This window comes from Hirundo rustica, chromosome 7 (genome assembly GCF_015227805.2).
Source record: "Hirundo rustica isolate bHirRus1 chromosome 7, bHirRus1.pri.v3, whole genome shotgun sequence".
NCBI classification, from domain to species: Eukaryota; Metazoa; Chordata; class Aves; order Passeriformes; family Hirundinidae; genus Hirundo; species Hirundo rustica.
Genome location: NC_053456.1, coordinates 9,612,762 through 9,639,266, shown reverse-complemented (window position 1 = coordinate 9,639,266; position 26,505 = coordinate 9,612,762). Strand labels below are relative to the sequence as shown.

Sequence of the window (26,505 nt, the reverse complement as noted above, 5' to 3'; positions counted from 1 at the left end):
AGCTTGAGGCTTTTGCAGTGATATCTGAGCAATACTGACAGGAGAACAAAGGCAGATCAAGAAACCGATCTGGGCTAAAACAAACCTTTTCTTCCCCCACCGGGTTAATTTTAACCTGGATCCACTGCGGATCAGATTCTCTGCGAGGCTGCACAAACATTTCTGTTGGCACAGGGGAAGCAGCAGGAAGGAGCAGGCACCTGGGAGAGACAGAAAAGGCAACAAAGGGTTTTGGCAGCACTGTTGGCTCTTGACAACTCAAAGTGCTCATGGAACTATCATGTAATGTGGAACTGTTACATACCAAGAGATTGCCTGAATACAGGAATTAAAAAGTACTCCATGACATCGTGTACTTGTCCCACTCGCAGAACAACAGAGGGTTTTCTGCCTTGTGGTAACTGGAAATTCCGATGCGTAGAAATCCAGCTTTTGGCAATGTCTGATGGTACCATGCAGAAGGGGGATTTCCAGAGTTTTGGGTGCTAGACTGGCAATTGCTCACTGGCATTCCCAGGAGCAGCACTTCTGTATAGAACATCAGCAGAGCTGTCTGTCAGAGAGCTGACATCCTCAAAATATCCTAACTGCTGGTATATGGACACCAAAGAATGAAAGCAAGCAGAGGTGCTCCACACTGAAAAAAGAAGGGCTGTTTTCTAGCCAGTCATTCCACCAGCTGATAAAAATAGCTTTAAAACTACTTTTTTTTTTTTTTTTTTCAATTCTCTGCACAGCAGGCTGCCTGTTATGTGTGCCCTTGTTATTTATACCCGCCATAAGTTTCAATAGCAGCTTTACAGATTCTTTTATGCTTGTCTTAGATCTGGTGCTGTAAATCAGAAAGCTTTGCCATCCTAAACATTGCCTGGTAAGAACTCCTCTGCATTCTTTTTACCTTAGAATAAAAGGGAAATGGAAAATACAGTTAATGCAGTAATTTGGCCCAAATAAATATAAGCTTTTACAATACTGACATTGAATTTTATTTTAATTCGAGTGCAGTTCCTCCAAATTGGCCAAACAGAGAAAATTTCCCTGACTAAGCAGCAAGTAGTGTGTGCCAGGTTTTTAATTTTTCTTTCAGCTTGCCTTGAACCCTGTTTGTGTTGGGTACCGGGTGGGGGAAAGGTGATGAACAGAACTTGCAACTTGCTGCAGAACATCTCAGGAAAATAGTCTGAATACTCTTCCATTAAACAAACAAACCAAAACAGGTAACAACTTACTCTAAAGAAGGAGAAATGGCATTTAAGGGAAAATCAGCTGTGGCTTCTACCGTCCAAACAGAACAACCTCAGGCAAGCTGAGACAAGCAGGCTAGGAATATTTTTGTTACAGTTAGTCTGTAGTTGCTAGAACAACTCACCTTTGTCATGCGCCAGTGGGTAAGGCTCCTGTTTGTCTTGGAAAGCAGACTGTGATGGGCTGAGATAGGCTCCTGATTTCCCCACCAAGGCCCAATACAGTAAGACAGGAGCCAAAACATGCCCAACAGGCAGCGCTTTAATGCTTCTTGTCGTCTGTCATTGGGTATTGCTGTGACTCCCAAAGACAGGTCTCTGCTCTAATGGAGATAAGTGCTTCAGGAAACAAACACAAACCTGCTTTAAATTTTTATTTCACTCTTTTCTGCTGAAGGGTTGGGGTTTTTTTAATTCTAACCAGCAGCTCATTCAGGATGTGCCCACCATCCAGCATAGCTCCCCAGCAACCAATCAATACTGTACCAACACAAAGCGGTGTGTGGTTTCGCTTACGGGGCCTCCCAGGTCAGACTGGTTTGTGAGGTGAGGCTCTGCTGCAGCCTCATCAGAGCATAACTCATCTGATGATGCTACTGGCAGATCAGAGAAGTCTCCTCTGCTCACACAAGACCCTGCTGAAGCAGTAGAGCCAGTCCAGGGGCAGGTGAGCCTGCAGTGAGGTGTGGGAGGACGGTAACGGGGCTGTACTTTACACCAGCTTGTAGCTGTTTTCTTAAACAACTCACTGCCAGCAAATGGTTAGGAAGAAGCTGTATACATAGGGGAATTGGTCCTGTGCCCAGGAAACCAGAGGAACTGGACAATGTAGGAATCGGTTCTGAGATCTCTGAGAGGCAAAGTTAGACTGGAGGTTGAGGGGACATATGTGTTCTGCAGGCATGTTCTGCTCCAAAAGCAAGTGAAACTATCCTGGGTTATACCTACCTGAATATCTGGGGGGAAAATCTAAATTCCCTTGAAACAGACTGAATAACATGAAAGAAAATAGGTGTATCTTATTCTGTCTACAGTCACCCACCTTTACTTGATGATCTTTATAAGATACTTTCAGGGATAATTCTCCAAGCAACTTCTCTCCTTCTGTAGATCTTCCTTCTTCAGAATGCAGAGAAAGAGAAAAGATGGGGTGTAAATAAGGGAAGGAAGGCTGGTGTCAGTGGGGGGCTTGTGATGTTTGGGAGAGGTCTGTGAGCAGTGTGTAAAGGTGAGGTCCATCACAGCACAGCAGATGGGTCTGACTGTGGCCTTTGGCTTTACTGTAGAGTTGGTGTGCCAGGATGCTGTTAGCTCACGGCATCTCTTCTAAGCTGCCATAAATCCACCCGTGCTGACATCCACAGCAGAGAGATAAGGATGATATATCCTAACATTTGCTGAATATATGCCTACATTGCAGTTCAGCGTGGAGGCTGTGCTGGACTGTCTATAGCTCTTCTTAATTTGTTTGGTTTAGCTAGTTGAGAATGTTCCTTTTTTGCCTACCACTGTGCTGAACTGAGGAGCCAAAAACCTCTCCTTGGAGTTGTGCTCTCTTGCGCCAGGAGGGAATATAACTCCATTTATTTATTTCTTTTTAATTTATTTTATCTGTTTTAGTACCCAATAAACTTGTTGTTTTTTTCCAACTGGCACAACAAGGCTCTGGCTATTTTTAAAGAATGTGGTTCATTTGATTTAATCTAATGAATGTTTAGTGCTGTTGAAAATAGCTGGAGCCAGAGCCAAGAATAATGTACTGAAATGTGCTGGTTGAGCGAGGACTGCTTCACTCTGCCAATCTGTTTCCCTCCAGTTGCTCAGATCTACCTGGATTTGCAAGTACTGTTTGCAGGCAAGACATATGGATCAAGGTGCTTTTTTAATACTCATTCCAAAGGCCAGTAGTGCCAGAGCCATATCTTGCCACACTCATTTCAAGACACAGCTAACAATGACAGCTCCTCTTCTTGTTCACTGTAGGATGTCTAATCTCTGTTTCAGACCACTCTAAAGGGAATGTGAAATGCTGATATCCTTTTATTTCACATAGGAAAATTGAGGCATGTAATGGTAATTTTTTCCCCTAAAGTCACTCAGAAAGCAAGTGACAGAATGAGCAATGAAACCAGCATCCCCTGGGCTCCTGAAGCTGCAGTGTAACTCCTGATTTCTCCATGAACCAAAGCAAGATCATAACCTGAAAGCAAGTTCTGCTACGTCCTCATGGTTCTCACTGGTTTTCAGAACACCCATGTTTGCTGTCTTGCCTGCACGCTCTGAATTGCTCTACAGAGGTACCTAACTTTCCCTGTTAACGGAACTCAAATTTCATGCATCTCTTTGCACTATCTGACTTTGGCACTGCGAGCCACACCAAATACTTAAATTGTTTTAAAAACTGTACAAATCCACCTTCCTTTTGCCATGCATCAGTTATTTCTGTTAGATAGCTGGTTTGCTATTCCTCCCTAAGAAAGGGTTAGCTAATACTTAAGCTTCATTGGATTAAAAAAATAAATCAACCGTAGTACATCTTATTCCGTGATAGTGATGTCCATAGGGATGGATTTTCTGCAGAGATCGCTTTACACCCTAAAGCACAATGTAGGATTGACTTGCATAAGTAATGAACAGATGCTCCTGACAGCTATTACATTATTCATCTCCCTATGCATGTGGTGGGGGGAAGGAAACGGCACCTGTTACTATGGGAGAAATATTGTCACTGCTGTTCTGCATTACAGACCTCCAGGGCAATCTGGGCCAGGCATATTTCACTGCATTCGTGGTGACCCAAAATGAAGCCATGCCAGTTTACATCCCCTCGTTATTTTGTCCTTTGTTCCCCTCAGATAGGTCCCTCAGTTCATAACCTAAGAAAATAAAATAATTGCTGCAGGTGTGAGGGAGTACTGAAAGCAGTAAAAAAAATTGTTTTCCATCTTTCACCCCAAATTTTCCTCAGGAAGGGTAAAACTATTAGAATTTATTTCCCCTGTACAACAACAGTACTTTTTACAGACCATCTCAGATTTCATCTGAAAGTAACTCATATGCCTGGGGAATTTCTAAAAGGGTATTAAAGAGTAGACAGAAGTAATTTCCTTGTCATCATGACATTAGACTGAGATGACTTGCTGTCCATCATCGGTGTTGGGCAGGACAGCTCCTGTGGCCCATGGTGCAGACTTAGCTTCAGATGCAGCCAGTCACGGCCATAAAATTTTCTTCTTCACTCCACTGCAGGTAATGATTGGAGCATTTGGAATGTGGTGCCAGGAGATGTTGCCTTAAAGAACTCCTGTGACTCAGCCTTCCAGTAAAGGGGGTTTATAGCAAAGAGGGAGGGTGCCTTTTTACACAGGCAGATAGTGATAAGATAAGGGGGAATGGTTTTAAAGTAAAAAAGGAGAAAGTTAAGTTAGATGTTGGGAAGAAATCCTTTGCTGTGATGGTAGTGAGGCGCTGGGATGGATTGCCTGGAGACATCGTGGCTGCCAAGTGTTCAAGGCCACGGTTGATGGAACTTTGAGCAACCTGATCAAGTGGAAGGTGCCCCTCCCTATGGCAGCAGGGTTGGAATAAGATGACCTTTAAGGTTCCTTCCAACCCAAACCATTCTGTGACTATCCTTTGACTTAGGCACAGGTTAGAGCAGGGGCAGGGGTGTTTTCCTTGTCAGGGGACATGCTGATAATTCATGGACCACAGTCACACATCAATTCTTCCTGCCCAATAATCTAGTCCCAGACAGACAGCTCCTAGCCCTTCACCTTGGGCAAGTGTGCTGTACAGATTTCCACCCCCCACACAATCTCTGCAACATTTCTACATCCCAAAGGCTGAATTCCCTGCTTGAAGCTACAGACTCTGTGCAGTTGGCAGCATAGTGCCTATTTGCTGCTGCTGACAGATGTTTATCCCAGCTGGGGCTGGAGCTGAACTAGACTGCCCACAGCATGTCTCCTCCTCTTCTTTATAGGAGCTAATTGATATGGTGTGGTTATTAGGAATATGGCTTTCAGCCTTATTTTGTGAAATATTTATTCCATGTATCATTCATCAGTGAGTGGATGTATGAGTTTTTAAAGAACAACTTTAAAGAGATAACCTTCACAACACTACTGGAACTGTAGACTGGGGAGGGGCAGAGCCTGCTTCCTCCCACAATAATTACTTCAATTCTGTTTTAATTAGGGAAGAGGGGGTTTTTTAAGACCTGAAATTGCACCTTAATTATGTTTTAAAGTTTGGCTGCAATTACAAGAGCTACGATTTTGCTTCCCAACCCTCCTCGCAGTCTCAGACTCCATGTTCATGCGCTGGTTTAGCGAAGCCTCATTCCCAGGCAGGGTTATTGTGGTGCCTTTCCTGGAACACACTCCATCTTTTTTCCACCACTCTGGCTCTCAGCTGATGGCTCTGATCAGCCCAGTTCTCCCCCAGACTCCCCCAGCACGCCAGGCCCTGTTGCTGGGCTCACACAGAATATGCTGAGCTGGAAGAAACCCACAAGGCTCCTCAGGGTGGACAGCTCTTCCAGGAGTCACGGGAATTTAGAGGTGAAAATGCTAGAGGTGAACAGTGTGGGCTGTTTCCTAGTTTCTTAAATATGGAATGTTAAAGGTTCTCTTAAGATGATTTTTAAAACCCACCAAGAGCCGGGATTTGGCAAACCAGGCACTGTGTATGACCTGCTCCTGCCTCAGGTCCTGTATTGCAGGTCTGGGCAGATGCCACAGGAGCAGTGAAATGCCAGTGAAGACCTTACCCCTTTTCTGCTTGCACAAAGCAGGCTGAGATCAGGTGGGGCAGGCTGCCATGGGGCAAGAGGTGGGCATGCTGTGCAAGGATGGGTTAGAAAAGGGAGGTGCAGCTCAAAGTAGAAAGCAGAGAAGTGATGAGCTGCCTTCTCAGAAGAGCCTTGCTGTGAGTTTCCTGAATCACCCAGAGGATCTGAGCTGAGCTGCTGCCTGGAGAGCCATGGCAGGGACAAGCACAGAAAGGAAGAGGTGCAGAAGGTGAGGGTGTCCCAGCTGGTTCCCAGCCCATCTTTTCCTTCTCTGGCTGCAGCTGTGGTTTCTGCTTCATGTGTGACATATTATCTCCCTACTACAGGCACAAGAGCCCTGAGTGCACCCTGGAGACATTCCCTTGCAGCTCCCTGATAGGCAAAGACCCAAGTCAAAGAAAGACACAACACACAGCAAATGGGAAACAGTTCCAGTGCCCTTTGTTCTCAGGTACTGAAAACACCTTGGTGCTCAAGGGCATTGGCAGGAAAATTTGCATGCTTCGGGCATGTTACAAGGTTGTCAGTCCTTCCAGTGAGGCTGTAGTCAAAGAACAGTTCCTGCAGAGAAGCCAGAAGTGAAGCATTCACCTTCTGGAAGGTTTCATATTTGCCAGTGTGATGGAGTCTCTCAGGGAGGGCCTCTGTCCCTCTCCAGACACCACGTACTGGAGTCTTTCTGCCAGGAGTCCTTCAGGCTCTGCATGATCCCACCCAAGGGTTACCTGGAATCACTCAGTCCAGGTCTGCACCTCAACACCAGCACCCACCACACAGGTGCAACCTGAGGTGGGTTTGTGAGCACTTTGCTGTGTCCCCAACCCTCCCTTCCAGAAATGGCCTTTGGCCCCCTGGCAGTGGCACTTAGCCCAAAGCCACTACCAAAATCCTTAGCTCAGATCAGCAGTCTGTGGCACCAGTAGAGCTGTGCCCACTCGGGCTGAAGCCCTCCGTGGCACACAGTGGCACGAAGCATGGCACATCTCCCCCCTGCTCTTTCCTCTCGATACCTTTCTGCCTGGGAGAAGTAGCTTGTTGGATTTGTTCAGCTTTTGATGCAAGAGTGCAAAACTATGATGCTGTTGCTCTGGAATCCTGCCCGACCTCTCCTACCAGCTGCCTCTAGCAAGGTTCAGGATGTTTTTGGCACCTCCAGTGTTCTTGCTTTAGGTGGGAAATCCTAACACAACAGGCTGGCGCCTCCCAAAGCAAGCTGTGCCTCTGGATTTCGAGCGTCCTGGTCCGTGTGGCAGAAGGGTAGGCATTCTCTCTGCAGTGCTTCAGGCAGGTTTGCTGCTGCAGGAAGCAGGCAGTACCCTCGGGATCACAGCCGGCTGGGCAGTGTTTTCAGCCAGTTGTAAAGAGTTTTAGCTGTCAGATGCTTAAGTTAAGGAATGGCACTGGGGGCGGGCAGGGAAGCCAAGAACATTGTGAAGTTTTTTTTTAAAAAAAAGCACAGCAATACAAGTTTTGCCTTTTAAAGGCTTTGGCGGAACCCCCCACCCGCAACATATCAGAGCAAACTTCCTCGCAGGCAGTTTTTATTTCTCGCTCCCGATCTCGGATGCCGCCTGCCCGGGCGCAGATACCGCAGTTGTGCATTTCTGGCTCCTGAAGCCTCTTTTCCTCTCTCCCCGAGCAGCGGCGGAGCCGTGCCGTCCGCGGCCCCCCTCCCCTCCCCTCCCGGGCCGGGCCGGGCCGGGCGCGCTCCGCCCCGGCCGCAGGCGCCGCCCCCGGAGGTGCGCGCCGGGCTCGGCGGGGACAGCGGCTGCCGGCGCCGCGGCCGCCAGCGGCTCCGCCGCGCTGCTCGGATACTTGCAACTACCTGTTCTTATTTATTTTTTTTTCCGCTTTGCTTTAGGGCCTCTTTTTATTATTATTATTATTATTGTTATTACTCGGTTTGTTGTTTTTCGCGAAGAGGGCCGGTGGCTCCTTGCCATGAGCAGCCCGAAGGCAGCATGAAAGCGGGCAGGCGCGGCTATCCCGCCCGCTCCGGTGTAGGATGGCTCCTGGCGAAGTGCTGCTGCTGCTGCTCCTGCACAGGTCGGTGGGGGCCCGGCGTGGGGAGCCTGTCCCGGGGGGATGCTGGGGGGTCGGGGGGCTCCGCCGTGCCCTCGGCAGGGCAGCGTCCCTCTGCAGGCTGCCCCGGGGACAGCGGTGCCCTGCGCCCCGGGGACAGCGAGGGACAGCGGTGCCCTGCGCCCCGGGGACAGCGAGGGACAGCGGTGCCCTGCGCCCCGGGGACAGCGAGGGACAGCGGTGCCCTGCGCCCCAGGGACAGCGAGCGACAGCGGTGCCCTGCGCCCCGGGGACAGCGAGGGACAGCGGTGCCCCTGCGCCCCGGGGACAGCGAGGGACAGCGGTGCCCTGCGCCCCGGGGACAGCGAGGGACAGCGGTGCCCCTGCCCTTGGGGACAGCGAGGGACAGCGGTGCCCCTGGACACCGGGGACAGCGAGGGACAGTGGTGCCCTGCGCCCCGGGGGCAGCGGTGGGTGAGCCGGTAACGGGCACCGCGAGCCAGGGGGAAGGAGCTGATGTAATTTTACGGTTATAGTTTCACATTTTATCATTGTTGGTAGGAAACACCCTGGGACTGTAGGGTCAATAGGGCGGGGAGGAATATTTACTTAAATGATTTCCACCCCCCCTTCCTTTCTAGTCTTTCTTGGGCTCGAGTACGAGCAAAATGCTTTGAGAACATCTGTTTCTCACAGTTCACGAATCTCTGAATGGTGACGGGGGAAGGACTGGGGAGGCTGGCTGAGCTGAAATGCTGAGAAAGATGTGGGAAAGCCAGGGCAGCTGGAGTGCCTTGTAAAAATAAAACCAAAATCTGGCTTTTATGTGGAACGGCGCAGCTCGGATGCATTGGCTGAAGGTTTTGCAGCCTGCAGTCTTTACGCTGCGATATGGCTCTTGGACTTGTTCTGGATAATGTGAGGTTTTTCAAAGATCTGCTTGTGGTATTTCGATGTTTCCTGTTCTCTGAATGGCCAAGCAAAATGCCCTAAACAAAACTTGGCTTTTGTGTCTTTTTTTTTTTTTTTTTAATAACTAAAGCATTCAAATGCAGTCTTTTGGTAACTCTGGAACAGAGTTACCAAATAAACAACTAACAAAGAGCAGATAAAGATGACATTGAGGGTGGGTGGGCGCACTCATTTCTTGGGGCGTACATTTGCAGCGCAGGAGCCCTCTTTCCCCAATTCCTGAATTAGTCACACTTCTGTGGTGACAGCAGCAAACTAGCTGGTGATGGAGTTTGCCACTACTTCGTAAGATGTGTTCTTTTTTAGCCTGGGGAGAACGCACCACTTCATGCCAAGGAAGTGATTCTTGAGGTCAGTGCACAACACCCTGCTGTTTAGCAGCCTTTAAGAAGGAACATGTAATCTGGTTGTGGGGTAGGGCTGCCTGCAGAAAGGTTGTGGTACTAAACCAGTGTGAAAGCCAAGTCTCTTGGACAGCCTGTGCTTTAATGTGCTGGCCCATGAAGCAGGCTGGAGCAGTGTTCAAGCTCTCTGACAGAGCTCTGGTCTTCAAAATGTTGATTCCAGCGGATTAAAATCTCCCTGCTGCCTGTCCTGCCTACAGAGGTCTCCAGAAGGGGGAAGGGGAAACAGCTGGCTCTTCTCTCTCCGATTGAAATGTTAACTGTGTTTGCAGTTCTAGTTTACTGGGCTGGTAACAAAAAGTGTTTTGTGATACAGACTGATTTACTTCTTTCTTGTCCTTGGTTGTAAACTTCGGGTGAAAAGTTCTCAAAGGCAGTCTGTCATGTTGTATTTATTAAGGAAAACCAGAGATAGTGGAAATACTCCCCGTTAAGCAGGTACCAGAGCTGACATTTGACAAGGGATTCAGGTGCCCCAGATTACAGCATCAGCGTGCCCTTGGTGGCAGCTTCTCCCATTAAGGTCGGAGATGTTTTAAGTAGAGCTTTGAAGCTCTAACTTCATGTACTCTGTGTTGTCAGCGATCACCTGCGGGGGGACACTGTTCATCCCAGGGCTTCTCACTGCTCTCAGTCTCGCAGTGCAAAGTGGTGACTGTAGTTTGTATTTAAGATGGGTGTGAAGCATCTCGGAGCTATTCTCAGTGCTGCCCCGTAGGTGACCTTACCTTTTCCTTTGGAAATTCGACTCTGCTTTTTCCTGGTGCCAGTGCCCGTTGTACCTTGATCTTTTGCAACAACTCAGTAGGTTTTGGTGTGTGAATAAGAACTGTCCGGTGAGAAAAACAGGGGAGATGGGCCTGCATTCTGTGTCAAACACAGGTTTTGTGCTCAAATAGTTGGTATGAACTGCATCATTGCTTTCCATGGAGCTTGGAAGTGATGTGGATGCTTGATCTTCTAAATAGCAGCAGTAATGCAGAGCTGAAAAAACCCAAACCCGAGGTCCCCTGTGTATCATGAAATACGTAAGTTTTGTGTAACTGGGCATTTCTCTGAAGGATTTTGACAGATGACTCAAACTCTTTTGCATTAGTATTCCGCTGTCTATTGCAGCAGTAGAGATCTTGATGCTGCTTTTTTGCTTGTTTCTCTTGGTGAGTTTCTGATCTTGTCGCCTTTGCCCATGTACAGAGCTGTTGGGATCCATCCAGAGAAAGCAAGTGACAGTACCATTTGCAATTTTGCTCTGACCCCGATAGTTGGCCTGCAGGAACTAAATAAGGACTACTTCTCTGTTCTGCAGTATAGAGAGATATGAATCCTAATATAGGAGTGCCTCAGAGCAAGAGTCTGTCAGCCATAAAAAGGGGTAGTTAGGAGCAGCACACTTGCATAGCCTTTAGGCCAGTGGCCTTACTAAGCCAAGAGTGTGCAAGCAAGGATTTTTTGCTGTATCTCCTAAATGCAGAAGTGCAAAATGACCTAATGTAACAGGATGCTTCTCAATGCTGCAAAACTGTCCCTGGTAAGAGGGCTCAAATTCTGGTGCTCTTGTGATAGCTAGAAAGTCATTGAACTCTCCTTAGAAATCAGCTTAGGATTTGCAATTGAATATACCTTTTTTTTTTTTTTTTTTTTTTTTTTTTAAACATGAAGTCTATCTCCTCAGTTATCTGTGTGGTTCAGATTAGAGATTATTTTAAAAGGGAAAAGAGGAAAAATAAAGAGATGGGAGGGATTCCTGCTCATGAAATGCCTTTTCTAAAGCAAATGGTCAGCTGCACGCCTTTGATGTGAGGAGATCAAAACTTTGTTGCCTTTATGCACAGAGCCAAGGCCAGTGCCATTCCCCTGCACTACCTTCTGCACAGGGCTCTGAAGCTCATCAGTGAGTGGGAACGTGGACATTGGCTGAGACTAAATTTCCAGGCTCTGATGCACTGTAAAGACTACCAGTGCCTCAGATTTAACCTGGAAATTAAATCCTGTGTGCTGCCTTAAACCCGGAGCCTTATTTAGAGGACATTTTTTGCGCTCATTCAGTTCTAGCCCACACTGGAGCATGGTGGGGTCTCACTGCCCTAGGGGACACCAGGAGGGTGGAAAGCACAAACAAGGTGTAGGAAAAGCTTTTTTTTGGGAACAAGGAAACAGATCTTCCCGTCTACTGGACTTGAGCTGACTGTGAGTGTACCAGGTACAGACAAAGAAAAGGGTTAAAAGTAATCAATTGTCAGAATAACTTTAGAGTTCAGATGAGTAATATTACATGGGTGCAGCGTGGCTTCAGATGAGAATATATCCTACTTTCTACTTGAGGATAGCCCAAAACCAGGAGGATGGATTTAAATGGATGTGCTGTATTGGCTTCAATAAAGAACATATCCTCTGCCTCCTCCAGGAGTTGCTCTTTTGAGTAGACTGCTGGTTGTATGCAAATGTCTAATTTCAGAACAGAATAAACTTAATCTGAATGTCAAACCTTAAATCTCACTGTGTTGAAGTTGAAAGGTTGAGTGGGTTTTTGTTTGTGGCAAGGTCCTGGTAAAGCCCTTATTTTAAATTTTCTGTCCCTCCAGCTTGCCCTATCTCCTACACTTTTGGTCTTCTTTCTGCAATTTTCTGTTTTACTGTCTTGTTTTTCTTTCTTTCCTTTCTTCCTTTTCCTCTTCTTGCCTAAATCTTTGATTTGTTACTGGACCTTTGCTGTAAGATTGAAAAAGAAAGCTTGTCTTGATAGAGTGATGGTGACTTCTGTGCAGTGAAGGGGGCTCAGCCAGCCACCCTGTACATCTTTCCTAGCTGGGCAGAAACAGAGCCTTAACTGGAAGTTAAGAAAACCAGCATCATCACAAGGGCTGTCAACAGCACATTAATAAAAGTTATTTCTTCATTAGGTAAAAAGTGAGATCTGATGGTGCTTTTTATAGAAGGTGCTGACACTGTTACAGGGAGCTGCAGCGCTTTGCTAAGGGAACTGGTACCTTTGTACTGAGTGGCAGCAAGAGGGTGATCTGCAGTAATATATTCAAGCCCATAACATTTCCTAATTTGAACATATTTTATTTAGTGCTTCAGGCTGAGCCGTGGTTGCACTGTGTAAAGCATAATGGAATGCATGGCCAAAGCAGCTCTGTCAAAATTGAGGCAGAGGAGAAAACAATAGTAAAATAAAGGGTGTCAACCCAAGCTTGCTTAGCTTCCTGGTCTTTCTTGAATGAGAAATATGAGGAAATTGCTAGGTTTCCCAAATAAACTCCTTGGGTGATGTCCATCTGTTGCTCATTAGTTCTATCTCAGCAAAGTCAAGAGGATCAAGTGTACTGGTCCTCTGTAGGCAGTCTCTCTCCCTCTCATGCCAGAGTTGAGTTCTGCTTTTTGTCCTGGCGAATTCATGAGCAAATGGCTGTGGAGAGGTTTGCAAGAGTTGTTGTTATTTCCTTCCAGTTCTATTAAGAGAAAACTGGTTAGCCCATGATAGGAACATCTCTTCCAAGTCCTGTGTTTTCCCACCTCTGCAGGCTGAGTCAGGAGTCAGAATAGGTCATAGCAGAGAGTTATTGGAAGGGACAAAAGCATTGATGACAATGCTGCTCACTTGAGCAAGCAGGATTAAGGTGAGCAGGTGAATACTGTTAGCAAAAAAAAAAAAAAAAAAAAAAAAAAAAAAAAAAAAAAAAAAAATCTTTTTGTTGGTGTGAAGCTGCTTTCTCACACCTGCTCTACACCCTCCTGACACATAGTCCCCAGTTAAGCATGTCCCAAAAGCATGATTGACAGTCCCCATGCCAGTCTGTTGGGGTAAACAAACTCACTACTCTGAACCTCCTAGCATTGTGTGGCAATGACACATAGGAGGAGTTCAGGAGAAGTCCTGGGGCTGATGAGTAACCTCTGAGTATGGACATTCGAAGGAGAAGCATGGCCACTGCTCTGCTGGCAGGCTGGGGGAGCAGTGAGTTCATTATAGGATTACTTTGTGTTGTTAAATCTTACCTGTCTGCAGGAGGGCTTCTTGAGGGTAGGAACTTGGTAAATACAGCAGGTCACGTTTTCAGTGGATCTGTCTGTGTGCTGTCAAATATAAAGTGTGCAAGGGCACAGAAGGTTTGAGCTTTTCAGAAGGGCTGGTTGCTGTGCATGACTTTGTGCCCACTGCTCTCATCTGCCACCAGCCACTTTTCTGTAAATCGAATGTTTATCATGTCAGTGCCAGTGTCGGGATGCTTTAGCAACTTTCTCTCAGTTTCCACGATCCAAGCAATAACTGCGTTATTATTTTCTCTCTTGAAAGTTACAACACTGCTAGGCAGCTCTAACTCTCCTGACACAAACTAGTTCCTCAAGCTCTGGCTTCATGTCTCCCTGTTGTGAGTAATCTTGCAGTCTTTTGACGTGTGGTTATACACAAGATGCAACAAAAGTGGTACAGAAAATTAACTTTCAGATACTAATTCATATGTGAAAAAGAGGTAGCAAGAGCTTCTATAAACATCAGCTTTCAGGTACTGCTCTGAGCATGAATACATGGTGGGGACCCTTTTTATTCAGATCGGTATGTTGTTTTCAACTTTTATAAATTCATCCAGCTTTAAAGAAACATGGGATTTGCTTTTATGCAGGCAAAGCTCCAAAACTTCCCATTCACTCCAAGGAGCATATAAAAACCCACAAGGCTTTATTGTTTATTCATCTTGTCAAAAAACCTGAAGAAAAGAGACTTTATTCTTAGGAAAAGGGAACAGATAATCATGAAAAATACAGCTTGGGTAACTCCCTGCTCAGTGTGAAGACGTGGGGTAATTAAACATGCTGTTTTCCTATAAAATAAGTGCCAGATAGATGTATTGTTCAGGAATTCAATGCACGGATGCTGAAATAAAATCTCTCCATTTTGAAGTGAAACAAAAAGGGCAGTTCCTTCACATGACCCCAGAAGGATTTTGTTTGGGTTTTTTTTCCCGAACTGTTATGTTTCAGCACACACCTTGTTAAAACTTGTGTGTGCATTAGGAAAACTAATCTATCATTTCAAACTTAAAACCCCTTAAACTTCCAAAGTTTTCAGTCTAAAAATAGCATCAAGATACTTCTCAAGCACACCAGAGCACTGTTACGTTTCAGTCTAACTCTTGTCTGTTAACAGGCTTTATGAAAGCATTTTCATATTTGGCAAAAGTTGCAATTTCTTTTCAAAAGAGAGGAATTGGCTGGGCAGTTAGTGATTGCAGCAGGGATCTGCAGATCCTGTGGTTTTCAGAACAGTAAGTAAATCCAGTTTTCTGCCAGTTTAGCCACTGCATCAGTTGCTATTGCAGGAGAGTTCAATTGCAAATATTGCATCACACAATCCTGTGTCATGTGAAGTAACTTTTTAATATAACTATAGAAGCACATCTGGATGTTTTCTTAAAAAGCATGCATAGATCACAAGTAGGACTTCAGGATATGTAAAGAATTACTAGAAAATAATGAGATTATCTCTAACGAGATAAGCTTGAAATCATCTCCCTTGACCATTCTTTGCTGCTGGAAAACCACAAAACAAAAATTTATGCATTTGCTCTTAGCTCCTATTGTTTGATGTGGCTGTTTATGCTGAAACACAATCCAGCCCTTGAATTAAAGGTATTCAGTGCATCCCATTGGGTCTTCTGTTGAATTTGACCTGCTTTGCATTCCTTCAGCCTCTGTCCTGGACCAGCCCCACAATGCTCTTCCTGGCAGGCTGAGAACTTGGGAATCACACACATCACCTGGGCTCGTTCATGTAATTAGGACAAAATATGAAAATGTCTCCAGTGAAGTTCTAATGAGATGAAAAATAGAACCGGCAAGATGAATTACAACAGTTAATAATAGAACAGCCACAGAGTTTCTTCTCTTTGGTGGGGAGAAACCCATTATATGCGCTTCACTTTAGGTATTTGTCATTTATTTTTTGATAATGTAGCACACATAAGATCATGTTGCAGAAAGTCCTGACTGGATTTTACTCCCTGACTTCCCAGTACTTCCCAATGGTTGTGGGAACTCCTTTACTATACAGAAACCATGGCTACTTTTGGAAACTGGAAAAAGTGTGTCTCCTGTTTTGTGTGTTGCCACATGATGAGTTAGTAATTGCTATTCTGTTGCCCTTATTGAACCCCAGTGCACTTGGTTGCCCCATGTGGTGCAGTCATTGCTAGTCCTGGGACAGCTGAACAGCTTTGAAGTCTTGGACCCCCTGCAAAATGACATTCCAGGCTGTGAAGTTCCATAAGGGGGTGAAGCCTGGGAGCCAGACCTGCTGGGAGCCCTTTAGCAAACATCACCCTGAGGAACCAGTAGGTGGCTTCTGCTGGAGATTATTATCTTTTGTATCGGAAGGTTGTAAGTTAAACATGGAAATTTAAAGTTGCTGTGTCCAGGAAAGCACAAGTACAGTCTATGTGTGAGTTTTGAGCAAAAATTTCCTGTTCACTTGCACAAGAAAACATTGAAGTAAACATTTAGGGAAGTGATGGACTATGGCCTGTGATGATAAGGGACTGGATTTAGTGGCCATGGAGGTGTCTCCACTGTTAAGTTTTTTGAGAATTTTTCCATGTTCGTTTTTCACCTGGAGCGAGCAGCTCAGAGCACAGAAGAAAGCTGGGAATGGCACATCCCTAGTTACAGCTAAATCTTCTGAGAACACTTTTTCATGCAGTTGAGGCTTGCTGACAATTGCAGCTACAGACTGCAGCAGCCAAGGACCTCTTAGGCTCTGTTGGGTTTTTTTCTCATCCCTTCATAAGGCACATTGCAGCTTTGGTGAGCAGAGGTTTCTCACACCCTCAAGACACGTGGAACGCCTGTAACCTCTCTGAAAACACATTACATTACTTAGAACCTTCCTTGAGGTCATGTAGGAAACCAGTGACCAACTGAGCTTCAGATCATCAGCAGTTACAGCTTCCAGATTCGTACTGACCAGCTGATTTCAGCCTTTTTGTGGGCCTGTGTGTCTGGGGTGCACATCGTGCACATGGCCGAGATCACCTTGTCCCAGGGTGCTGGTCGATTGTGGCCAAGGCTGCGCTTCCTGCTCCCGTGTGGGTCCCTGCTCATCCACTGCAGTCCTGAATCCAATTTGTCCATGCTGAGCACCCCTGATAACGAGGCTCCAGCTCTCCCCTGCCACGGGAGCGTGAGCCAAGGCAGGCCATGGGAAGTGTTGCACAACCGGTATAATTTCACCGCATGCTGAATAAATACACTTTTGAGAACTCTTTTGAAGAGATGTTGCCTAATTAATCCTGCAGGGGGTATAATATGTATATTTTTGAAATCCAGTTTTAGCATCGTGCAATTAGCTTTTATGGCCTAGGGATCCTGATTTAAGACATTCTTTAGTTACTAATGGTAATCTGTTTTAATTAGAAATGCAAATGTATTTTAGATCCAAATGTGTCTGAGTGGTACAATGTAAAATGATGATTCACAGTGAATATCATTGAAGTGCCTCAAGTCTGGTATTCTTTGTACCTTCTGTAGTTTGAACTCTGAGGATCAACATGATGTTCAAACATCGCTCTCAGCTGAAGCATGTGGGGGCTGAATAGATTTCACTAGGAAATGGAATAAATATTAATCAACAGGGAGTCCTTCTAGGACGGCAGAAGGAAAATCGTGGCTTTAGGCAAGAAGGAGGCAAATGCTCTGAATGTTAGCAGTAACTTCAGCTCCACATTAGCAGAACACAGCTCCTGCCAGAGCTCAGGTGCTGAGCGGAGAGCAGCATCTTAGTTGACTTTGTCTTAGTATCAGAGAAATTATCCAGGCTGGAGCATTCCAGGCTGCTCACGGCAGGGCAGTAGCTGCTCGAAGCCGTGTTGCTATAAAATTTGATCTGGCAGTGTGTCTAAGACAAGCCTACAGCAAGGCAAGCTCCAGGCAAACATTGAAAAGCTGATACTTGCTAAATATTCACTGCAGTCACTGGTCCTGGAGATACTAAGCTATCAGGCAGGTGATGTCTGTGATCAGATGTCTTAAAATGCAGTAACGAGTCACCTCTATTCAACAAAGCCTTTGTAGAATCAAAGAGCCTCTGCTGCTTGCTGTTGTGTTCAAGTAAGTGTTTCTTTTTCCTGATTCCTTTCAAAGATGGAGCCAAAAGAAAGTAACCACTTGGCAATAGAGAAGATGGCTTTTTTAATGGAAGTTTATTAGACATGTTGCTTGGTAGAGCATTTTTACAGCTGTTTGCAACGAGACTCAGTGATGCAGAAGGGAATCGTGCAGGGCACCTCTCCACATCTCTGCAAAGCTGGATGTAGATTTTTTTGCTGGTAAGGACCAGCGATGTAGGCACCATAAAAGCCATGGGTGGCTCTGTGTGGCCCTTCAGAAGTCACAATCAATCAGTTTCTTAGGACTAGCCTCAGTGGGAAGGCTGGTGTCTGGGTCAAAGCACTGGCACAGCTTCAGAGGGCTGAGACCACGGCAGGGTGCTGCAGAGAGCAAGCTCTCCTGTTCCCATGTAGCAGATGCTCTCTGAGACTTCAAGTTCCTGTCCATCTTTCTTGCTGACGCAAGTAGAGTGTAGTAGTGACTTTGTCACCTGAAATTTGATAAACTTGTTGACGGGCATCACAGAGCTGCTCCCTGCCGAGCTGTCAAACGAAAAACCAAGACGCAGATCGCGTGAGCCTGTTATATGGGACAGCAAGTGGTGTTCTGGTTTTGCTGCTGAAGCTGAATGAATTAAAGCTTTCCACAAGCCTAACAGACAGTCTTGAGTGTTCAGTCAAAAGTCTCTGAGCTGCTTAGCCATTTCCCTGTGCTGTGTTCAAAGAGCAAAGTGTCACAAGCACCAGCAGTTCTTATCTGTGTGTTTTATTTCCAAACCGCTGTTTGCATTGACTTCATTCATTACTTCTTTTAATTCATCCCAGTCAGTACCTTTGCTGTGAGCTTGCATTTTCTGCTGGCATTTCTGGAGGACGAGGGCGTGGAGGAAGCTGCTTTGGGCACCAGCCCTGGAGGCTGCAGTGTGTCTGTCGTCAAACACCCCAACCTCGTTGTTCTTGGTGGTTACGTGGTGTCCGCTCCTGCCCTGCGCCGCTTGCGACTCATCCTTATTCCGTTCTTTTCTTTTCAGGGGCTGTCAGAGCCTGAATAATTTAAGAGTGAACAAATGAGAGACGTTCATGGAGGACTCTGTTCTTACCTAGGCACAAACTGACAAGCATGTAGATTGCCTTGGGTTTCCACTGCACCTACCACAACTTTACTAAGAGAAAAGCCCCCTTTCCTAGACATCTGTATCACTCTTGCTTAGTAAAGTTATTCAAGATCAGCGCCTTTGGAATTGGTTGGTAAATGGACAAAGACTTTCTCTTTGCCCGGAGCTCCTCACAGCCTCCAAGTACCAAAGAGAACTTCACAGCACTAGAAAGCAAGAGGCAGCTGCTGAATGTTGGAAGCTACTGCATTTGGCAAAAGAAGCTGATGCTAAGATGCACAGTTGTGTTTGTTTGTTCTGCTTGTTTTCTGTGCTTTCCAAGCCCTCTGTGTGCCTGGAAAGTTTAATGACCGATCCCTTCTTTCTCAACATGCAGTTTTTCTTCCTATCCCAAAAAGCCTTGGGTTCTGTTCTTGCTTTTTTATATGTTTTTCCAATTCCAAGTTTGTCACTGATACTCTTCTGTTGTTTCCGTGGAGAATTGTTTGGGTACATAGCCACAGCTTCCTTTGAGATAGGGAAACCTGAATGTGATACTCAAATATCTTTGTCTTCCCTCCTCTCCCCCTGTTCAGCAGAGCGGTCCACCTTGTCACAGAGGTTGCTGACTTCAAGTATAAGGCAGAGTTGACCTCAGCAATGATGTCATTTAACTGAGAAATTACTTCAAAATTCTTAACAGTAGCTCAGTTTGGAAGCTGCTGAAGGAAGCTGACCCATGACGCTTCACAAAAGAATAAGGCTTGTGTTTTACTAACAGCTGCTTGGAAACCATGTGTAATGAAGTTTGTTTTTGTGCCCAACATCCAGGATAAAAGATGGCATTTGCCGACTCTGGTACCCTTACGCTCCCAGAAGAGCAGAACTGCTTTGATCAAAGTTAAAAAGTCTGCTTCTATGTGGGTGTCTAAGCATTTCACAGTTCCTTATGCTAAAAGTAACAGTGTACTTGCAAAGGCCAGCAAATGCTGCTCTCGTTCAGCTTCAAACATGACATTTTCCTCCTTGTCATCCCATATAGCTTTTCATAAAGTTTCAGGGTTAAAACTTTTTTTATGGAACATGCAAAAATCACCCATCAAAATATATCAAGGGGGATTTTTGCTTTGTGTTTGAGGCTTTGTTATTTTTGCTGCTAGCAACACTTATTCTGGAAACTTCAGGGCTGGAGATTATTTTATTTTTGTCACAGAATGAGGACAGTGTAAATACAAAATGTAAAGTAGAACTGAGAGAAGTGCTTCAACAAGTTGTTTCACTACATTGAAATAAATGTTGATTTGTTCAAAAAAGAAAAAAAGCATGCCCTTTCTGGATCTTGTTAGTCTTGACTTTTTATTTCCTTTCTTTGCTAAAGAAATGCGTGCCTCTTGACTTCAGAAATCTGCTCACCCAGCTGTGAGGCATTTCGGGAAGGCTGCTCCCACGTGCACTCCCAGCAGATGTGTTGGACTTGCTGTCTCTGGGCTTGGGGCTGGTCTGGGAGCTGTGCTGGGCACAAACTGGAGGCAAGGGAGTGGGTGAATGAAATAGCACAGATACTGCACCTGGCCTCCAACTCTGCTGTGCGGAGCAACCGCTTTATTTCTGAGCTTTTCCACCCCTTTTTATTGAGCAAAAGCCTGTTCTGAAAAGATGTTGCTTCAAGGTTGCCCTGAAGGTATGTTACTGCTCTGCCTTGGCTCCTGTCTCACAGTATTTTAGGATAGGAGCTGGCTACAAGTATCTCATCAAAAGGTTGGTGGATTCACTCTTTAATATTTGTTCTCTTAGTTTTGTTGTGAATTCACAGCAGCTTATGTGGGGGCTCAGATGGGACTCTGAAGCAGGATGAATTAGGCTGGTACATGGAGACAAAAAGGCTCAAACCTCCAACCAGAGAAGCTGTAGATACCCATAAGAGTTGTGAGCTGTTCTGTGTAAACCCACTGCAGAGCAGGACCCTCACAGGGAATGACCTCAGGCGTTTCAGCTGCTCTTCAAGCACTTGTTGCCACAGGGCTGGGTTGAACACTTTCCTGAGGGTCTCTTTGGAGGCACAAACATGTGTTCTGCCCTCATGTGCAGCAGCTCCTGAGTTAAACACGCACCTGTAGGAAACGAGGCCCTGCCTTATATTCACCTGAGGACTCGCTCTTTTCCCCTTGCCTCTCCCTATGGTCACCCTGATAAAAGCCCAGGTCCAGCACCAGATAAAATAGAGAGCTTCTGCATTTGTTCCTCTCACTAGGCACTCTTGGACAGTACTGAAGGCATGTTTTATTTCCACAGGCTCTCTCTCTGTGCCTTCCCCTTGTGCTGTTTCTCTCCCTGGAGACCCAGCTCACTCATTCAGCACGCTCTCAGGATTTCAGTAACTTTTCTTGCAAGGTCTCTGGGGACCGAGAGCCTCTCTGCTGTTTCTCCAGGCTTTTGGTTTTATCTCACTCTTTGAAACTTTCCCAGAACTGCAGTGACTTTTCTCTGACCTCCAGGAATTGCAGCTCTTGAGCCCTGACACTCCGACTGGCACAACGAAGACCTGGAGACTACTTTGGGATGTCAGCTTTCCCAGCACATGTTGGATGGAAGCTGCATCTGAGCAACACCAGCTAAAAATAAAAGCTATTCAACTGAAGCTGATGGCAGGTTGCCACAAGTTATTGCTCATTAAAGTGAATTGACAGATGCTTAACTTCAGCTAATCATTCCCTGCTGCGAGATCGGCCTGGTATGAAGCGTACTCAAATGTGGGAAGGGGATTCACAATAACTAAATTTAGCTGAGGGTATAATTTCCTCGGACTCCCTCTGTAGTTAATGGAAAGAGAGAGGCTCCTACGGGGTGTGTCCCGCTCTGCATCGCCCTTGGGCAGAGCGTGCACAGCTCCTTGACTGCCGAGAGCAGGAGATGAAGCTGCTGCCTGCCACAAAAATGAGTGGCTCCAAGTGACAGTGTTTACTCACCCCAGCTGGGTGAGTGCTTGTTTTCCTCGCATTAGGTTTCAACCTGGAAGTAATGATCAGAAAGCTGAATATTGAAGCCAACAGATTGGTGTCCGTTTCCCAAAGGCAAAACCTGTATGCAAAATCCCTCTGGTTTTTTTAGAGCAAACTTCCCTGCTTTGCAGTCTGGTTGAAGGGAATTCTGCAGATCATTCTCTATCTCAAAGCAGCTCTTCTTTCGTATTTCCAAGAAATGCCAGCTATTCAATAGCAAAACAGTGTGTTCTAAATGTTATGTGATTAATTTAGAGTCTAGTCCTTTTTTTCCCTTGTTCTTTTTGGAAGTTAGTCATGTTTGCATGCTTGGCAGTGAAACAGAAAGTCAGATTTTGGGGTTTTACGTTACAGTGATCAGAAAGTTTGTCCAATATGTCTGCTCCTTCCTCTTTTGGACTGGAAACGTTTTTTATAAAATATTTAACTCCATACCATTATTCTTGAGTTTGGACAGAAGTCATTTCATCCATGTAAATGGATTTGTGAGAATCCTGCCAGATTGATTCGTACCTTTTGATGTTACTTCCAGCTTGAAGCTTCAAATGATACTCCCAAGACACAAACAGAAAATTCAATAGAGCCTTTTCAATTTTCTCATTTCCAGAAGATTATGAAGTTAGGGAGATCATTTGAATCTCTGAATAAAATTTGCATTTAGATTTCAACAGCATCGTTTGAACGTGTATTTACCCTCTGGTGTAAAATTCTCTCCTACACGGTCCCATGTCATTTTTAGCTGGAGCACAGGGCAGGTCTGTGCTTGGACACGTGTGGAGCGGCCGAGCAGAGCTGGGAGCGGATGGGGAGCCGTGGAAGTCTCCAGGGCACGTTTTGCAATTCCATTGCGAAAGTTTGATGTACTTCTGATCTAAAGGGCTTTTCAAGCCAGTTGTCCTCTGTCTTTGTCTGACATGGGCACTGAAAATTTCCTTGTGTTCACTTCTATTCTTCACTACAGCTGTTTCCAAAAGCTGTGTCTGAGGAGACAACTTATCTGTTGACATTAGAAGCTGTAAGATACCTTATTTACACTGTTAACACCGAGTGTTTTCACTAGAGGAATAGCTGTAAAGTGACTTTGTGTTATCCAGATGTTGTTGCCTCCCAAACTTTTGCAAATCCATGCCAGGTTTTACAGGCAGAATGGGCTCTAACACTAAAACCAGGATCGGTACTGTCATCTGCCTAAGCCACAAAGTTTTGTAACCCTGACTCTTGCCAATAAAAACGTTTCACTGAGCATGTTTTGGACATTTAATACAAAAGCACAGAAGAGACCAAAGGAGCAGTGTTCATACCTCATTCTGCCATCTTTGCTTCCATCAGGTAGAGCTTTAGTCCGAAATCCCTTGAGCAGATCCAAGGGGACTCTCAAAGCAGCTTTGCCCAAGGGAGAGTATAAAACTTCAAGAGGCTGAGAGCTGTGAACTGGAACCTGCAGCCTGGATGATCATGGAGGTGCTCTTGGAAAGGGCAGGAAAAGGTGCATTTTGATGGTTTAGAGGGGTTTTGTGTGATTAGTGTGAAAGACTAACACAGAGGCTTTGTTTGTGCACAGGATGAATCTAGATGATTCTTGCTTTCCAAGATTTTTTGGGATGGAAATTCTCGGTCTTTAGGAAATTTACTCAAGTATAGACTGAGGTAGTCTTTTACCCATATCTGATTAAATTCTGTCTTTGTCACAAGACAGAATTTTTTTGTGTTTTTTTACAGGAACCACTGAATGTGGAAAATGGGCTCTGTTTAGCATAGCAGAGCTGATTTACGTGCTCATCAGTCAGATTGTCATTATTGGCTTTCATTCACTGAAAGTGGAATTATCTCTCTAAAATAAAAATTGTTGATTTAAATGCTAGTAGGACTTCAGAGTCCCCATTCTGGCTCATTTTCTTTGACTTCTGTGGAAAAATCCTTTTCTCCCAGGCTGTTTTTCTGGGATGTAAATGAATCCATGGATAAATCAGAAAATGGTTCACCTCTCTTAAAGCAAGACTGTGCCCTGCTCTAGTCTCCTGTTTTTATAGCTATATTCTGTATTATCTTCTGGCTATGGACACATATTTCTTTCCTATCCTTTATGATCTGTCATTATTATGTGTCAAATAGAGTAGACTGATGTTTTCTTCTGAGTTGCTCTGAGAAGCATTTTCCTTTCCCTGTTAGAGATCTGAGGTCCTGCAAAGGAGTCTGGTGCTGCCTGAGCCTGATCAGACAAACCTCCCCTCCCATGTGTGCTCTGGGGAACAGGGAGGTAAAAATAAAATGCCTTGTATTTATGTTCCAATATGAATTCCTATTGAATCAAATGAGAATATTACTGTGCCTCTTAAACCAGATCTGTGAGATTTTCTTCTCACCCAAGGTTCCACAGAACTGGAACCTTCTATTTTTCAAGTACAAGAGCTATGCTTTTCCAGATGTCTGTTCATTTGACCAACAACAACAAACATTTCATGGCTGCAGCAGTGCAAAAGCTCTGAATGTTAAAGCCCTTTGGTCTGGCTGAGTATCTCTCACAGCCCTCTTGCCAGAAGTTTCTTGGAGGTTTGCTTAGGAGTGTTTTGGAAACCATCATTTCTTCTGTCTGAATGAACGGTTTGGCCAGGAAATCAATCTAGCCACACGAGTCTGCTGACCTCCCTACACTCGTTTTGCTTCCCCAAATACCTTTTTTTAGCTGTGTGCCCTGGGACGTTGGTGGGAGGAGAGCTCCTCATGGCAGGCCTGCTGCGGTGTGGGGACAGCCGCTGCTCTGCTGGTGCTTGCAGGCGGCAGCAGCTGCCTCAGTTATCACGCAGTGAGCTGCTGCGTCCTTCCCAAGAGCTCTCTGGCTTTTCTTAAACAAACTGTGCTTCCAAAGAGCTCCACTCATGCAGTTTGCAAGCACATATGTGCTAGTGCTTTGCAAGAAGAGCACGGTAATGTGTCCTCCTCTTCCGCTCGATCCACCTGGTGTCTGGGTCTCAGGCCGGTATCAAGTGTCATGATAAATGTGTTTGTAGCCGTATGTGCCACAGAAGCAGAGCTCACGTGGCTGAGGAGGTTGTCTGCAAGGTCTTTCCTGGCAGATTTTTTGTGTTTCATGTTTTTTTTCTCTCATTTTGGGAGCTCTGCTCTTCCCTGAGCTCCAGTCCTGCCTCTGCAACCAGGTCGATGTGACCTGCTTTATGTGCAAAGGAGATCATTCTCAGCAGGGCTGGCAAACTGCAAATGTGACTTGCTCACAAATGTATCCAAATTTGCAGTTCCTTTGAAAAAGGAAAAAAAAGGTTATGAATATTGTGTGTGGACTCTCAGTGTGGCTTTTGGATAAGGCATGTTTGGTAGCAGTGGGAAGTGGGATGGTGAGATGGAAGTGCTTTGTACCAGCATAGAGTGTGGGCAGAGATAAGTCACCCAACGTCAAAGGGCTCTCATGGTGGCTGGGGAGAAGGGAAATTCATGCTAGCCTTTCTCTCCCACCTCTCTGCCTGTTCCCCACCCAGCAGAGACTGCCTTACCAGGCAAAATAGTGCCATATTTCCAGTCTTGGGTTGCACAGGCCAGGCAAAGCGTGGACTCTGTCCCAGATACCTTACCATGCTCAGCCAGGCCAGTTCAGCGAACAAGGAGAAAGAAGGGGACTTCATATCTGACAGGGTTGTATGGCATGACCAACATGTAGTAACCCTTGGTAAACAGCCTTTTTCATCACCAAAGGCATGACCTTGAACAGGAAAATCCAAACCTTTTTCAGGTGGGATCGGTGGACAGTGTTAACAGCCTCCCTCTGGAAACCTGTGGGGTGGCTTTTGTTACGGCTGGTGGCTCTGAAACTCTGATGTTCAGTCTGCAGAGGGTTCCTGGCTCTGGGTGTCGAAATTATTACAAGCAGGCAGGGTGGGCTGTGGGCCAGCTTGGGACTGGGACTGTTTCTGCCCATGTGCTGCCTTCCTGGGAGTGACAGGATTACTGACCATCACCTCTCCGGAACAGCTGAGCATGAGTGCCATGGCAGGAGAGGTGCTGTGTGTCTGTCCATGCCCCAGCTGTGGCTGTGCTGCTGGGAAAAGGAGAGGAGGCAGCAAGGCTGGGGCCTTTTACCCCTGGTTAAACCCGGGGTGTTTCCTGTTGGCAGGAGAGGTTCCTGGACTTGGCCCTTCCTTGAGCCCGCTGGGCTGAGATAGGATTGCTACCTCAGTACCAAACCCTTGGAGGTTGTCTCAGCCTCCTACCAGCTCCCTTCCCTTACCCAGAGATAAATTGGCAAAGTGCCGTGGTCTGGGGGTGGGAGTTGGACTGTGTTACTTAGAAGGTGTAGTGAAAACCTCTCTGTACATCAGCTGAGGTGTGGTGAGATCTGCTCATCCTCGGCTCTCCTCAACCTCCCCCTGAGCCCAGCAAAGGCAGCGAGTCCGTGATACAGCTGCACCCCCAAATCATCCCTGGGAGTGGCAGCCCCTCACAGCAATCACTCACAGCGATTCTCCTTCTCACTGCAGCCCAGCCCCCTTTGCTGCAGTTATTCCCAAAGTTAATCCTCCTGCAGCGGCACCTGAGGGCACTCTGGGCAAAGCCCCTTGGCCCAGAACCCTCAAGCTTCCCCCACCGCCTGTGGGGCTTTCAGTGCTGCCAGGGCCACGAGGCCGCTCGGAAAATCAAACCCACCATGGTGAAACCCTGCATTTTGCTGACGCAAGGCGCGCTGATAAACTCGCAGAGCATCACGTGGAGCCTGCGAGGGAGAGCTATCCAAAGCCAAGTGAGTGGAAGATAAGCTGGCCCCTGACAAACATTATCTTGCACTAGTTGATTTAGCACTACTTCGTGTACATGAAATAACATCAGCAGGAGCTGGCTAAACCCAGGCCTTTTGGAGATAAGACTG

The 26,505-nt window shown here is 46.0% G+C and overlaps 1 protein-coding gene across 9 annotated transcripts in view; it reads left to right on the top strand.

Moving 5' to 3' along the window:
• The window catches only part of KALRN (kalirin RhoGEF kinase), a 472,211-nt gene that overhangs the window by 387,237 nt on the left and 58,469 nt on the right, over nt 1-26,505 (top strand). Inside the window, exon 36 of one of the 9 annotated variants that reach the window (XM_040069429.2) lies at nt 18,571-19,980. The exons of 6 other annotated variants lie outside the window; for them this stretch is intronic. In XM_040069429.2, the coding sequence (XP_039925363.1) occupies nt 18,571-18,587 (17 nt within the window). In that variant the 3' untranslated portion in view covers nt 18,588-19,980. Of the gene's footprint in view, nt 1-7,802; nt 8,086-18,570; nt 19,981-26,505 lie in introns of those variants that run through there. 2 more of the 9 variants (XM_040069432.2, XM_040069431.2) reach the window with 2 other exon arrangements.